Genomic DNA, 16,740 nt, shown 5'->3' with positions numbered 1-16,740 from the left:
CCCCGGCGCAGAGGTACTGGGTTGAGCATCAGCAGAAGACATGGTGACAATAAATACTTAACAAATAAAAGTTGGAAAAATTTGTTTGTTTACCTTGGAAGAAAGTGTTACGCCGAGTAACGCTTCGAAAGTTAGAGAAAGAAAGCTCTTCGAAAAACTAGAGAGAGAAAATTTTTGAAGAAAATGATGTTTGATGGTCAAAATGAGGGGCTAACTGCTCTATTTATAGAGCAAAGCCAATTCAGTGGACCAATCAGAGCAAAGCCCATGAAGCGTCCACCAATCAACACCAAGCCACGTGTCAAGCATGCAGCCACGGAATGTCAATCGACATACAGTAACAAATCTTCTTCGACACGCTCCATGGTATCTACTTGTTAACGGCCGGTGATCAACCAAGCTTGGCAAAGACGCACGGGGCAATCAAAAACAAACGGCACTCTCAACCTTGGTCTCGCCAAAGACATTTTCTTTTCCACATTGGATGTCCATTACACAACCATGTGGAGGGGGATATGGTACGACCGAACAGTAACCAAGCCGAGGCGTAAGATCGATATGCGCAGTAATACGCTCAACACTCATCGAAGGTCCATACCACGGCATAGACTACGCTGGGGCAAATTGATGGGGCATATTTCGCACCACACGACCGAGTCAACACATCGAGCAAGGTCAAAGATAAAAGACAGCAAGTCAACATATTAACAGCCTTAACCGACATAGCTCGTCGGCCCGGTTCACTGGGTCTCGGCCTCGCAATTAGCCGGGCCGAGAGGCATATCCGCGTACTCACATCCAAATTCCCTCGGATGGAGTCAACCAGGCCCGCCGCCCGGCACATGGGTCCCTCGGCCGAGGGTAAGATAGTCTTTCCACCGCAGCCCACTTGGCCACCTGGCCACACGACAAAAGGTGAAAGCCATAAATACTCCACTTCTCTCATTGAGAAAACGATCCCAAAACTAACCGAAAATCTGGTATAAACTCCCTTATCTCTCTACAATATACTTTGCCAAGTTAACACACAACTTATCTCTTTAAGTTTCATCGACTTGAGCGTCGAAGTGAAAGACGCTCTGCACTGCCGAGCCTCGTTTGTTCATTCTTACAGGAGAGAGCGAAAGGAAGAGACAAGCAAAACGACGTCATTCTACAAGCTTAAGTGGTCATAACTCCTGCTCCGGAATTACACCCGGAACAATTATGAAGGCTGCTCTGAGGTGGTTATTGATGAATGTAAGGGTGGAGGAAGACAAGATTGCCCTCGGTGTAAAGGGGTCTTTTGCTTTGATTGTGGGGTAAAATGGGAAACAAATCATCTTGAGAAATGTAAGCGTGAGGAAGTTGTGTTTATGAATGCAGCAAAGGAAGAGAATTTGAAAAGATGTCCTAATTGTAGGTTCTTTGTTCAACGTAAATCTGGCTGCAGATATGTTACTTGCAGGTTTTTTTCATTCTACTTTACTAACAAGTGTTTCATCTGTTTTAGGCTCTATTTGATAAAATTAACTGATAAGATAGATTAAATCTTGAAAGATAAAAGGTGAAAACTCAAAAACTAAGTGAAACCTAATAAAATAACTGAAATTTAGGATTTAATAAAATTATCATGGAAATTTAGGATTTAACAAAAATTGAGTTATATATTAAAAAATCATATTTAATTGGGTAAAATATATGGTGAAAAAAAAAACATTTAAAAAGAGTGCTTACTTGGAGGATCGAACCCATGACCTTCTAAGCTAAGAAAAAGTATCATTAACCACTAGACCAATATAATTAATTAATAGAGAAAATTGTTGATTACAGCCTTTTATAAACCACTTTTTGAAAATTACAGCCTTATATAATTTTTTTTGAAAATTACATCCAAAATATTACTTTTCTTCTAAAATTGCACCAACTTGAGGTTTTCGGTGAATTTTGATGATGTTTTTATGATGTTTGAGGTGATTAATTGGTTTGTGTTAAGGAGAGTAAAAATCCTAGGTAAGAGCCTCAAATAATAAAAAAGACATCATAAATGTGGTGTAGAACATTGTCATTGCTTGTCACCCGAGCTCTTTGCTGATATCTATGCCCGAATTCGTCGCTTCGTCTCCTCGGCTTATTCTGGGTGTTTTTCATGAATGATTACAACAATAATAATGCTAAAAAGTAGTACTTTTTAAATTAGGGTCCATGTAGAATCGCTGTCACGTTGTGTTTTGGTAAAAATTTTACCGATTACTAATTAATTATGTGAGTGATAGTGATTAATCTAATGCCAATTACGACTCGGATGAAATAACGATAATGAACGAAATAAAGACGAATGAAAGAACGACACGAAGGATTTTTGGTGACGCGGAAAACCCGGTGTGGGAACAACCGCGGGGGGAGTCGGAATCCCACCAACTTTTCACTATGATCGAGGATAAATGCGTAAGTAAAGAGATACAAGATTATTTTTGTAGCGGAGTATTGCTAAGTATAGACGGGATTTTTAGGAGTGATCAGTTGCTTGAGATGTAATTTTTGGATGCCCTTTGAACGTTACCCTCTTCTCCTTTATATAGTCAAGCACCTCGCACCAGCAGTCTAAAAAAACCTCCATCCTATTTATGCTCCTATATCCTTGGTCAACCCATGAGAATAGGGAGTTGTTAATTGACTTGGTAGGTGGCCCCTTATTGCACGTGGGTTTTTCCACTTATCAATTTGTGTTTGTTTGCTTTTCAATCCCATGGCCCTCATCATGCCACCTCATTAATTCCTTATCTTTCCTTCAACCAATGGGAAGGTGCCACGTCATCAATCCTCTTACTTTTGTCTTGTCCATTCGTGTGTTGCCACGTCGCCTTTGATAAAAAGTGTATTTTTTATCCCTAACACGTTGCATGACTCATGAGGAGTCTTTATCGAGTCATTGTAGATGGCGACTTTGGGGTAAAAATAAAACTTGAGAATCGGTATTGACAGTATATGCATCCTGTATACACTTGTCGTTATAACAATTATACTTCAGCTCGTTGACATATGAGTTTGTTATGTTAAGATTGATAGGCTTCAAATTACAAAGAAATGCAGTGGACTGGTATATGCTAGTCCTTTCTAACGCCGGTGATTGGGCCTCCCCAAGGCCGATCTCCGGCGATTCATCTCTAAACCACCAATAATTTTCGTTTTAAATCACTTTTAGCCCACCTGTTGCTTCTTTTTTTGATTTTTTTGTGGGCTTCTCTTGATTTGGTTCTTTATTGGTGGTTGAGAGTTGAATGAGAGGGCTAGTCGTTGGCTTTGGTGGTAGTGACGGTTGGATCGGCGGTGGCAGTTCCGTTTTTTCTTTTCATGTTTTTTATTGTCGATCTCGTTTTCTTCTCGTTCTGGTGCTTCCTTTTAGATGTAGATTTTTGTGTTCTTATTTTGTCCTCTCCCTGTTGGAGAGTTTTGTCCCCTTATGGTGGGTCTGTTCCCACATTATGTGGATTTTATCTCCCAATATGGGAGCCGTAGATCTAGGCGGAAATCGACGCGGTCAAGTTTTCTCCTATGGTGTTGCAGCTGATGTCGGTGCGTCGGATACAAGAGGTTAGATCAGAAAAAACTCATCTTTCTCAAAACTCCAACAGATCCAAAGATCCCCTCGCGGAAGGCTGTGTGAAGAAACGGCGGTTTAGAGGGCTTGCAGAAGCGTATTATAATCTAATTAGAGATCTTTGTTTCGTGAAAGATGGTTTTTATTTGATTTCAACGATATTGTATTTTGTCTTGTTTGACGTCTGTTGTAGATGCCGTATGGCTTTTGATTAATGAAATCGATCTTTCCCCTCAAAAAAAAAAAAAAAAAAAAAAAAGGAAAGAAACATTCATTTCATGCCCTTTATTCTCAGAATAGTAATCTATTTATAGTCTAAGTTTGCTTGGAAAATAAGCTAAAGCCTAATTTAGGCAAGTGGTCCCTCCATGAGCTGGATATTTTGGCAGTGCATATCCTCTCTACCAATTTCAGTGCTCCCACCTTGTACTTCCTAGTGGATGCTGATTGGGCAGCATGTCCCCTGTTGGGGTTCTCTCTACTAGGGGTGGAAGCATGCTCACTACAAAAATTGAACAACAAGGTGTAGGGAGACCGACTCACACACAACCACAATAAACAAAGGAACACCTACAAAGTAAGTAAAGTGGAAGTAAACTAGAGCAATCGACACCACAATTACTTACGAGGGAACCCCCTTCTCAGTTTTAATGTTTCCTAACATAGCCACAGACGATCTCGAACAAGAGTGATATTAACATTTACCATGTATCTCCTTCTTGTAGTTTTCTCTTTAGTTCGGAGTCATGTCTTGGCATAGTGAGAAATTAACTACTACTACTATAATTCATACACCATTGTCAAACCTATCATCAAACAGTACATACATGCCCCCAATCTTCAAGTATACATACATACAAGAATTAAAGAGACCAAGTTCGATACATACAATAAAGCACATAGTTCTCGCTGAAGATGTTGACTCAACCCTCTTCCTCGGGCTCCTCTTCTTCTTGGAGAAGATTTTCTCGATTGTCATGTGCCCAAAACCCACGAACATCGATAAGCATGCTGGCGACAGTGCCACCTTGTTTGCATGAGAGTAGATCTTGCAATGTTATTTGTAAAGGATCAACAGGCTTCACCATATCCCATATTTCATCCCTCACATCTTCAATGCATAATTCATAGTTTCCTCCCTCTATCCACTTCTGGTGTACATCCCTGATGCATTATACCAGACATTACATTCAGCTTGTTGACTAAATTAAGACAATAATTGACTAGCCAACTCTTTCTTCTGAGCTGAACACTCTCCTCCTCGAAGAGAACCAATAAACACAAATGACACGAAAAAGAGGAAATTTCGAGTATAAAACTTTAATATGGTCACCAAATAGGAGTAGGAAGTTCAAGAGCATGGATAGAGATAGTCAATTGTATCTGTCAGTTTGAGACCCACAGATATTACTTCACAACTGCGAGTAGGAAATTACAGAACTTTTTTGTAGGAAGATTGTATCGGGTAACATCTCAGACTCACAGATCATACCCTTCTTTTCTTCCATTTATTATGATTGCAATGTGATTAGTAAAAGAAAACTTTAAAAAGGACCAGGGCACTAAAATCCAATGTATTGTCACCAGCTCTCATCATTAAAAATTTGGAACATTTTAGAGAAGACAACTGTCGTCAGAATAGTTAACTCCAAACTTGACAAAAGCTTGGAAGTGCCATGTGGAAATAAGAACTGAAAACAAGACGTGAAGACTCCGTCTCATTACAACAACAGCAACATTAAATCCATATTCATTTGAGGTCAGATAACACGAATCAGTGGGAGAGGGAGGGGAGAAATATAGTTAATACAAAAAAGCGTCAATAAGAAAGTCATAGAAAGGTTTTGTTGCAAGAGTCATGCAGCAGAAAATGTACCTAAAAAGCGTGTGGACATCAGCTGTTGTTAAGAAACCTCTTCCATGAAGATCTAGACATTTGAATAGATAAGTCAATCCTTCAGGAGTGTCTTTGTTTTCAAGGGCAAGAACAAAGTCCAGGAAGCTTTCAAAATCCATCTCCCGAGTTTTTGCTCCTCCACTTTTTCCACGTCGTACATGTTCATCAAACACTACAGGAACCAAAACAATGCTCATCAAACATCACAGGAACCAAAAACATGCTCATCAAACACTACAGGAACCAAAACTAGTTAATACTAAAACGTAATCAGGTCAGCAGAGCAAAATTTATGTTTTTCGGTAATTGATATTTCATCAAGTAACACTGGTGTGTAAGTTGTAACAAATTTGAACCCATGTCGTCAAGATTAAAGTAGATTTTTGTATGACTCCAGATGTTCGATGAGACAGAAGCAAATAAGCTAGAAGTTTTTGTACGAAATACGAATGTATTTTCTGATACTGCCCCCATCGAATAACTAAGATATATAAGTTTAATTTTTTGGCCAGACAGTGGTTTAATGGTTCTGTATATGTATGTCTAAAGCAATTTATGCTACATGAAGAAGATACTGTAAAGGGGCAGCCCGGTGCACGATGCCATCCCCGCTAGGCGAGGGTCCGTGGAAGGGTCCCACCACAAGGGTGTAATTGGGGCAAGCCTTCCCTTGCCATTTTGGCAAGAGGCCACTCCAAGGACTTGAACCTGTGACCTCACGGTCACAAAGCAACACCTTAACCGGTGCGCCAAGGCTCCCATGAAGAAGATACTGTACATCTCAAAAAAGTAAAATATGTCGACGAATATTCAAGGACCTTGGTAAGTATCACCAATAACATTTCAACCATATTGTTTTCACCTACAAAGTAAATAATGTCGTGCCATGTTGCTTTTATGGCTTCTTGTTTTTGGAAACATGAGTTAGCTGCTACAAAAATTATGTTCCAGGTCTTGAACAATTGCAAACTGATTTACCACCATACACCACTCCATGAACCTTCACAACTTAAGTGTTACAATCATCCAATTGAGCAACAACAAAGTAGCCACATATCCTCAGTGTCATGAAATAAAAGCAGATTTTAAATATGATAGAGAATGCAAATTTAATTTTTTTTTTCTAAGTCACAACATACCACAGAAGCCAAAAAGATTAGTTGCATACCCCTCTCAATAAATATATCTGTCAGAGTTCCGTCTGCGTATTCACGAAGTTCTTGCTTGCTCAAGGTCCCATTCATATCTTTGTCAAGTGCCAGAAACATATCTTCGAAATCCAAAACAGTACAATGTCAGATTCGAAAGACACATGCACACTCTATTAAGAGGAAACAACAATATGCCTTCAGATATTTTTGAAAAATATCCCAGGAAACGAAGGTTATGTCCAAAAATAATCAGGCAATAGAAGAAATGTCAGTCAGGAATCACAATGAGGGTCTTTGAGATATATATAGCCTAAAAAATCAGGCATCTCCGTTGGGAGTTGGGACTTGCTCTACTTATGGGAGAGGAGCGGATGTTGGCATGACCGCTTAAGCTTGGTTTACTTTGTCAGAATGTACAAAAAGCAAAGAGGACAGTAAGAGACTAAAGTCATTGCAAAGATATAACAAATTAAAGTTCTAAATCATACATCATTTGCCAACCCCAAATCATTTTGGAACTAAGGCACGTACAATAAGCAAAGAGAACAGTAAGAGCCTAAAAGTCATTGCAGAAATATACGCAACAATTTCAAGTTTCTAAATCATACATCATTTGCCAACCCCGAATCATTTTGGAACTAAGGCTCGTTGTTGTTGCATTATTGCATAGTTAAATGCATAGTTAAATTCTAAGAAACCAAAATTTGTATCCTTTTCCTTGGTCGAACTTTGTCAAAAGGGTACAATTTTTGAAACATGCCACAATCTAAGTTGGTCGAACTTTAAAAATTCGCTTGTTAGGTAATGATTGCTGTTATAATTGGTTAACTGGAACTAAAGGATCCAAAGCAGGCTATCAGAAGTCTTAATAAAGCATAACAGATAATTTGAAACAAGTTGAAAGAACAATGGACAATATATTTTGACTAAACGCTTACCGCAAATGCGCTGCGCAGAAGTCAAAGAGAACCAATTCTCTGCTTGTTCGGTATCAGTGACTTCTTCCTCGCTTTCCTGAAACGGAAGTGAAGATTAAACTATATTTAGAAAAAATTCAAAAAAAGAACATTGACACGAACAACTAGCGAAATGATGCATTGGTTCAACGGGCCTATGCGACTTTAATGGCTGTTCACTATCTTTGTTTATCAACATCAGTACCCTAGAGCCTCATAGCTCCCGCCTATGGCGAGACAAAAAAGATAGGATAAGCACAACAGTACTATGTTCAACATAGAGATATCTCATCGACCAATAATAAAATAATAAAAGATAAATAAATGCCATCAGTAATTGCATCAACTGAATACTACATCACAATATAGGAAGTGCAATAAGTTTATTGAGCCATTTTGCTAGAATCGCGAGCCTTTCCCCAATGGAAATGGAAAAGTCCCTATCTCTGTTTATGATATTTACTGAAGTTAAAGGAGGAAGTCAATTAGAGTTATACACCAGAAATTTATGCAGCTCCAAAGATCAAACTGGTAGCAACAAGAAAATCGAAGCAGTGAACTTTGATTTTACGGCTGCAAAGAACAAATTACTACCTGATGTAGTTCCATCAGCTCCTGCAAACAGTTACTTAACAGCACTTTCTTTATGCAGGCCTTCCCTACACAGAACAAATGATAAATTTAAGGGTCCTAATATATGACCTTTTGACATTCTTTTTATTATTATCTACTGTACATTATTAGAAAACTAGAAAACAGAGGCGAATAAGAAGAGAGGGGGGGCAATGGAGACTTCAATCTCGTCAAACTGTCCAGCATAATGATTCGCTAAACCTGGAAATGCAACGTTTTAAATAGCTGTTATTGTTCCAGAAAGTATTCACTTAAGTGCACATGGGTTTTCACAAATTTCATGTAGACTAAGATTAGAGCATTATATGGGGACCTAAACTAGAATATAACCAAGAACAGTTTAAACTGTTACTAGTATAAAGTAGCATTTTCTCCAAACTTAAGTCAACTCCACCATTAAAATTTACACTACTTATAATTTATTATTAGGAGACTTTTAGAGCGTAACTTTTAGCCAGACGGCCGGACCACACTAAAATGTTTAAACTATCCAAATACCCTTCCCAGTTCCCATAAATACCTCGTTACCGAAATATCTCCCTTCCAAAACCTTAACAGCTCACAATTACAATATTCCCCCACTCTCTCTCCTACAGCCTACAACACCAGAAATTTCCGCTACGCTAGCTATCTTGCAGACCTCACCACCAAGGTTGGCTAGCACCAGAAACAAAAATTAGACGAATTATATTTCCAGCCTTATTGCCCTCTCCTCCTGAATGCTCCATTTAAATCTCTCCCCAAACAAACACCAACCTCCCTGAACGGCTGAACCCACTCCATCAGCCCCGCCCTTAGCGTGAAACCCGCTCCTCTCCCCAAAAACAAACCCACACAGACACACACCTTTTTGTCACAAAGGATGAGTCAATTACAAGGTTAGACGGTCTTCCATGGTAACACACAATTACCCAAAGCGTCTAAAGAGAATGAGGAACAATAACCGACTTCGCATTTTACCTCTGTAGAACGACACATTAGACTGACATTGACTTAGATAAGTATCCATACATTAGCAGAGCTCAAGATGTCCAGATATCAATAGCCTAAATTGTACCACGTATATAACTTAAAACTTAAACTGTGATCTATGTTACTCCGACTCTCCACACAGTGTCGTGTCGGACACGCAAGCATGAAATTTTGATGATAGGACGATATGGTCAAACAAGTATCTTAACCAACTTTACGGGCCAGAGTGATGGAGACGACACGGCATCTCAAAAGTGTGTACAAATGGAAATTGTTTTCCGAAAAGAACCAGCTTCTAGAAGTTTGTTTGGTTTCTTTTTCCCTTTTCTTAAGGAGACTACAAAAGATGGAGCATTTCTTTTTTTTTTCAATAGGCCCGATAAAACAATAAATAGTGAGAAGGTGGCACGTTTTGAGTAAATCCTGCCACTTGCCACGTGACTCAAAAGACCAATAACCCCCTTGTAAATGAAAATCCTTAATTTATCTAACTTCTTAGGGTAGCCGCAAGAGTTATATATGTTCACTACTTCTCTCCCCTTTCTATCTATTCATCTTCCTCCTCTTGGCCGGCGATAAAAAAGGGTGATGCCGCTACCATCTTTCTCCTTCAATCGACAAAAGCAACAATCCAGGTAAGACCTCTAATGGAGCTTCACGCAGTACAACGCCGGTGTCACATTCAGGTGTATCGGACACAGTGTGGTGTCATGTCAACACGTGACACGCCGGAGTAACTATTTTTATGGCATCTAAAAAATAGGTCTGCTTGAAAATCCAAACATCACCCTACCTGAATGATACAGTGTGTAACATGTTAACAAGCCACGCTATTAGCTAAGATTTTATCCAGAACTGTGTTCAAATACATAGCAATTATTTCTCTGCCATGCAGATAGTTCACATCAAACAAGTTTGACGGTGAAAGCTGTGAAACAGATGCACAGAATGTAGCTAAACTTCCAAATCTTAGGACCTCATCGCTAAGTTTTTACTTAGTTTGGGAACTTATTGTTAGCTTAACTCTCCACTTAGGACAAAATTTCCATGTTCAGGTTACACACCAGGACATTACAATTAAAGAGCAGGACTAACCTCGTCTGTGTGGGTCACAAAAGAAAAAGAATTTGTGAGCAGCAATCCGGCAATACATTTGTACAAAAGCAGATGGCATATCACGCAATTGTGCCAAATTAGGTATAAGGCCTCTGATGTAAGCTTCCATTTCCTGTAGAATAGATAATGAGCATAGGTGGAACATCTTAAAACGCGTCACTTTTCATTTCTAAAGCTGCTAAGCATGACATAAGTAAAGTGCATAAAGAGGGAGACATACATGGGGTTGAAGAAAGCCATCAGAATCTTCATCAAGCTCACTCATATCAATTCTTGCTTGTGTAAGTGAAACCTACGTAACATAAACCATTATTAGAACGAAAACCATCAATAGATGGGACACCGAGAAGGGTAATCTACAATTACATCCAGGGTAACCAGACTTGCTTAGTTAGCTATTGAATTGCGAAACGATTCACAATTCCGAATTACAGAGTAATAATTTTACCAAATTATGCTCTATTTGAGCGAAACGCGCGTCAGTATATGAATTCGAATTGATTATAATATGAATCTGGTTTTCATGATTTACATCCTTTTATGTAGAATATAGACAAGTGATGAGACACTTCCATACTGCAAAAAAGAGGGGCAAGATATATTGACTGATCAATCAGCTGACCGCCTGACCATCTACATCATATATCTGTTGAACTGTCAAAAGGTTAAAAAAAACTGCCAAAACTAAAAAAGAATACGGCTGAACATACCGTTCGCATCACATAAAGATAGAACGGGAGAATGGCAATTCTTCCCTGGTCGTCTTTCTCAAACTTCATGAAATTAGATGGACTAAAGAAACGCCGGCATTTAGGGCCAATTTGTTCTGTGCATACTGAAGCAATATGACAGAAGTCTTCATAGTTCATCTGCAGTTTTAGAATCCATAATTCAGAAATGCAAGATTATATGCTTGAATGAAGAAAACATGGAAGCCAGGCTATGCTAGATGAGATAAGTTAGCAAAATAATGCAAAGTAATACCAAACGATATGGAGTACTATGCAGGAAGAAATAGACCTAAGATAGAGAACTGTCTTAACTAATTTCATTCCTCAGTAATTACAAAACATTAACAGCATAGTATTTAACTTTATCTTGCAAGGGCAAAATTGAAAAGGGTAGAAAGATTAAATTTGCCAAAATTTCAGTAGCGACCACAGAGAAATTCAAAAAACCCATGTTATGTTCATATAATAGAGATCGTATAACAAAATTACATGGAGTTATTAAGCCCGCTTTTAAAATTTAAAAAAAATAAAAAATAAAAAATAAAAAAAAATAAAAAAAAAAAGCGGTAAGGAGAGATACAAAAAAGAATAACAAATCAGAATAAGAATAACCTTTTCAGCACCAGTGGCATCATCAATCACGCAATTTTCTCTCAAGCAAACCCACATAGCATCCAAATCATCAGCATTAAGCAAAAGATCTGATTGTTTCTGCCACAATGGGAATGCACATTGCAACTAATTAGTAGAAAAACGAATTCAATAACATGCTAATCGATATTCAACGACCAAAAAATCTTGAAACAAAATTTAACCAAAACATTTAAGAAATAGAGTAACAAATTACAGAAACGTACATCAAGAATCAAAGCTACTGCTGAAAGCCTGAAAGGCTCACTGACACAATCTTAAGCCATTATTCCAAACACTAAGAATAATTTAGTGGAAGAGAGTGAAATGAGAGAGCAAAATGTAAGGAGAAGCGATCCTCAAATAGTGGAAGGGAAGGGGAAAACACCAAAAACGAATGAAATTCTAACGAGACAAAAATGTCCATTGAGAGCTTTTCTTACGGCCAGGGAACCTACAATTGTCCTTGTTCTTAAATTTTTGAAGAAGACGTTCAGACAACGGGTCCTAGCTACTTTTGCATAAGAATATAGCCTATATAGGATCAAGATCAGTGCAATGAACGTTCATCATGTCAAGGATCTAAGCTGCCCTTTATTCTGGTACTTTCTTCCATAGGAAATCTATCAACGCTTCACCAGTGTGACAGGCTATGTAAAATCTCATCACCATTAGCAGCAACAGTAGCCACAGCCCACAGGCTCATCATAAACACCCATTCAAGAACTTCGTCAATTCTATCTAAGGATATCTGAGAAACTCCTTGTACATTCATTGAGACGACAAACCAAACACTCATTTTTCTTGCAAATCAAATCTTTCAAGTGTTGCAGAATAAACATAACTAGTGGTGTTTACTACTCCCTCCATCCTCTTCATTTCACAACATTTGCATTTCTTGCAATCAAATACGATGTTATATACCATGACGCACAACCACCCCACCAACAAAGCAGTCATAATGTATCTCATTACAAAAGCTCAAGAGAAGACCTGGCGTGTCAGACCTTTTAAAACCTATCACATAACATTGTAACAAAAACCAGTTATCTAAGAGAGAAATAATCATGTACCTTGAGAAATCGATATTTTGCCAGCCTCTGTACTCTATAACTGATAGATCCGTCCTCTGGTTTCTGCTCATGAGTTATGACAGAATCGTAAGAAAACCCAGCAAGATTATTGTTACGCTTACGTTTGTGTGATCTATTACATCACACCCCCACAACACCACCCCACCCCGACATATATGGAAGTCTTTTGAGGCATTGGGTAATGTTGCTGTAGAGAACAACAAAGCAGATAAAATTATCAAGTTTAATTGCTATTTGCAACAACAGTCTCCAGCTAAGGACAGAAGGAAAGACAAGCTGGCCCTTCCACTTATAGCAACTCGAAACTTGTCTACATGAATTGTATCATAGCGAGGGACAACTCAAAACATGTCACATGACCTTTGAAAATAACTCGCTAAACTCAGAAGTAACCATTATTTTTACATAGTACAGTTCGCAATTTTAACTTTTTGATAACAAAAGATACTATTGTTGGCAACATACATTATACAAGAATTTCTAAATTCTAATACAGTTAGTTAACCTACCTTTTTGTAGAAGCTTGGTATAGAGCCAGCTTCAGCACTCTTTTGTTGCTTCTCCTTGAATATATCAAGTAAGATTCTCTTTGTTTCAAGCTCTAAAAAAAACACGAGTAATTAACCGATAAGCAAAGAGTCTCCAGCGAACTTCATGGAATCGTACCTAAAAACTACCATCAATAGCTACATGTAAAAAGATCAATCACCAACAACCTCATAATCCAAAATAATGACAAGCCCAGTCCCTAAACACATTGCACATATTCAATTATTCAAACCCGAGATGAGAGAATACATCACTCTCGTACCAGTATTAAAGACATTGATATAATTCCCTAAGCAATCACTTTCTTTTGTTTTTCATTACATTTTCGCTCCCCCTTTCGTTTTTCATTTTCCCTTTTCTATTCGCTTTTTGAGGTGTGCGTTCACCTATGGACGGTTCTAAAGGATGATTCATGTCAGCCGACCCCAAACCATTTTGGGATTAAGGCTTTGATGTTGTTGTTGATATAATTCCCTAAGCAATCACTTTCTTTTTCGCAAAACAGTTGGCTTTCTCTAGCAGAATTGAATTAGTTACTCCCTTTCCATGGAGATTAATCCTATAAAACTTCCACTTTCCTAACTGAAAGCTACATAATTATGCCTACGCAATACTAAAAATTAACAAAAAAACAGATCCATAGCTAGAGTTTGCTATCCCATTCAAACTCGCGAAATACAAAAGTACATTGTTATTGCTCAGTTATTCACACAACAGCATTATCCCAGTTCCTTAAGGCCGCCGGAAAATTATAGGATAAGGGGTCGAATGTATGCAGTCTTGCCTCTACAGTTAACCACGCAATGACGAGAAGAGGTTGTTTCGAGATGACACAATGAAAATTGCGTCCTAAATTTCATAGAATAACTAATACTCAGGTGAAAAAAAAAAAAGTGGGAAATTGAAAGGGGGGTGAAGATGAGAAGAATGTACAAACCCATCAAAGCTTCGGAGCCGAGACCGGCACCAGATCCGATATAACGACGAAGATTGCGGACCCACAACATGGATGAAGCAGGTGGGATCTTCCTTTGAGTTGAGGGTTCTTGGCTTTCACCATCGCTGGAACCACCTTCTCCGTGCATCTCTGTAGAATATGATCACATTTTCAATCAATTGATCGATAAAATTTGAAATTGAAATTGAAATTGAAATCGAAAATGAAGATTGTTACCTGAGTTAATAGGTTTGTAGGTTGGATTCGGACGAAAAATATGGGTATTGGGATGAATGTGACGATTATCTGGATCTAGTTGTTTGGTTGATTGAATGTTTTGTTTGATTTTTAGGGTTTTGGTGGTTTTTGTCGTGCAATTAATTTGGGGGAGGGAGATGGTACTCAAAGAGAGTATATGTTCCAAGGAGTGAAAACGAGATGCGATCATACGAGGTCTAACTTGATAACTTAAGGTAGTAGCCGTTTAATTTCATCCCATTTCAATTTAACTTTAGTTATATTAGGTTCGGTTCTCTAACTTAAATCATTTCTTTTCAGCTCATTTCAAATTTATTGTTACTTTCGCAGCATTGAGTTCAAGGTACCTTCTTCAGTTTAGCTCATTTCAGCCGAAAAAAACAAGATTTATTGCATTTTCAATGTTTATAAGCATTTTCTCTAGTAAACTTTGTTTATTTTCATAATACTCAGTAGTATTTTGTCATTTCTCCCAAATTTTAATCAAGCAACAAACTTGTAAAAAAAAATTTAAAAGAAAAAAACACTACCTGTGATGAAACAAAAAACATATTTTATTGTTGCTTGTCAAGTCGATATATCCAGTTAAGTAGGGCATTTCCTATGTCACTTTTAAGTTGTTTATTACTCGAATCAATTTGAGTGTTGAAATTATTAAATACTAATATATAAAATCATCAGGCATCCTATCCAATTAAATACCTTATTTTGGAGTATTATGTTGTTTGGATTGTACTTTGTTATTATTGGAATTGTGACTTGTGAGTAGTACTCTGTTTTGCTTCGGATGTATGATATAAGAAGAGTTTTCTATTACTATCGGAGCTTGATTAGAAGGCTTGAAAAATGGAGAATTTATAAGGTTTTCGAGGGAGGGGAACACGAAATCAACCGTGAATTAGAATGACCGACAATCCCCTATTTACTAAATGAATAGGTGATTTTATGTTTTTTCCCGCCTAAAATATTAACTTCGATTTGGGCTTTTAATTTTTGTATTCTACTATAGGACAAGTCTAACGTAAAAAATGAGTGCCAAAAAATATGTATAATGCCCCTTCTATTTTACTATTGACTAAATGTAGATCATATCAACTCTTGCCCAAAAATAACGTAAAAATTGATTGTCAAAAAATAAGTATAAAATCCTCAATCACTGCCAAAAATAAGTATACCGTCAATCATTACTATAATCTCTATATACTAAGAGAATAAAACTTATCAAATTTTTCCCTCCAAACTCCATCTATTTATAGAAGGAAAATAATAAGATCTTTTTCCAAACTATTATCTTTTCTTTAATGTATACTTTTTTTCATTAAATTCTCAATTAGAATGTTTTAATCAAAATAAAATAAAAGTGGTATAAAATTATAAAATACAAATTGCTAATCTTTCTTTGAAAATGACTTGATGCATACTTGCACTCTATAAAACAAAAATATAAACTAATATTATTAGCTTCGTGAAAAAAAAAAAATCATTAAGATGATTTAACGAAAGTAATAAAATGAAACCCTTAACTTTGTGATAAAAAAAATTCATTAAAATACAAATTTCATGACATACTCAATTTTTTTAGTTTTTTTTCTCATATCAAAATATAATAAGGTGAAATATGAAAAAGTTAAGGTATAAATTTGAATGAGAAATGTAAATATTCTATAAATGCCACGCATTTACTGCGCGGTGTCACCCGCCACTTTTTTCTTAGCCATTCTGAGGTTATTTGAGCAAGCATCATGGCCTAGCAACGCTCGGGCAGCTCAACATCCACATACAAACACAAATCGAAGCTCAAAGCACGCTCAAGCAAGCTCAAGGCAACTATACGCAGCTCAACGCTAGCTCACTCAGCTCACGACTAGCTCACTCAAGTTCACTGAGCTCACGGGGAGTGGAAGTCAGCTCACAAGTACTCGGGGGTCACTAGGGCAGCTCACTACCTAGTCCACCCCTAGTCCACCCTAGCTAGAGGAGGCGGCACATGAGAGGCACATGGGTAGTGATGTATTACACTCACATTCATCCTTATCCTTTCCTCTCACAATCACACATACAGCCCCCTAGACACCTCCATTTTGGCGCCATTTTGGAAGAGGAACCAATGGTTCCTCCTTCCCTTTTCTTCCCGCCAACCCCAAGGGACACCAAGGCCCCTTTTCCTTGGTTCCTCCCACCAAAACCACCAAGGGGTGTCTCTCGCACCCCTTCGCTCTCAACCGCCATTTCCCTC

The 16,740-nt window shown here is 37.8% G+C and overlaps 1 protein-coding gene and 1 non-coding gene across 2 annotated transcripts; both read right to left on the bottom strand.

Annotated features, from left to right (window-relative positions):
• Positions 1–4,255: 4,255 nt before the first annotated feature.
• On the bottom strand, positions 4,256–14,710 carry LOC141599105 (putative serine/threonine-protein phosphatase 2A regulatory subunit B'' subunit TON2). Its single transcript, XM_074419016.1, has 13 exons — positions 14,484–14,710; positions 14,247–14,396; positions 13,270–13,361; positions 12,740–12,802; positions 11,649–11,747; positions 11,016–11,174; positions 10,526–10,597; positions 10,285–10,417; positions 8,179–8,243; positions 7,567–7,642; positions 6,646–6,747; positions 5,457–5,649; positions 4,256–4,744 (listed from the first exon to the last, which is right to left on the bottom strand). The coding sequence occupies exons 1-13, from the start codon at positions 14,692–14,694 to the stop codon at positions 4,504–4,506; spliced, it is 1,656 nt and encodes a 551-aa protein (XP_074275117.1). The 5' UTR covers positions 14,695–14,710; the 3' UTR covers positions 4,256–4,503.
• Positions 4,956–5,074, bottom strand: LOC141622699 (small nucleolar RNA snoR104). The gene has a single exon (XR_012533067.1). It is a non-coding gene; the product is annotated as a small nucleolar RNA snoR104 (small nucleolar RNA).
• Positions 14,711–16,740: the final 2,030 nt, after the last annotated feature.

Source organism: Silene latifolia, chromosome 1, assembly GCF_048544455.1.
Source record: "Silene latifolia isolate original U9 population chromosome 1, ASM4854445v1, whole genome shotgun sequence".
In the NCBI taxonomy this organism is placed as follows: Eukaryota; Viridiplantae; Streptophyta; class Magnoliopsida; order Caryophyllales; family Caryophyllaceae; genus Silene; species Silene latifolia.
The sequence above is the reverse complement of the archived record's forward strand: the minus strand, read 5'-3'. Positions and strand labels throughout refer to the sequence as shown.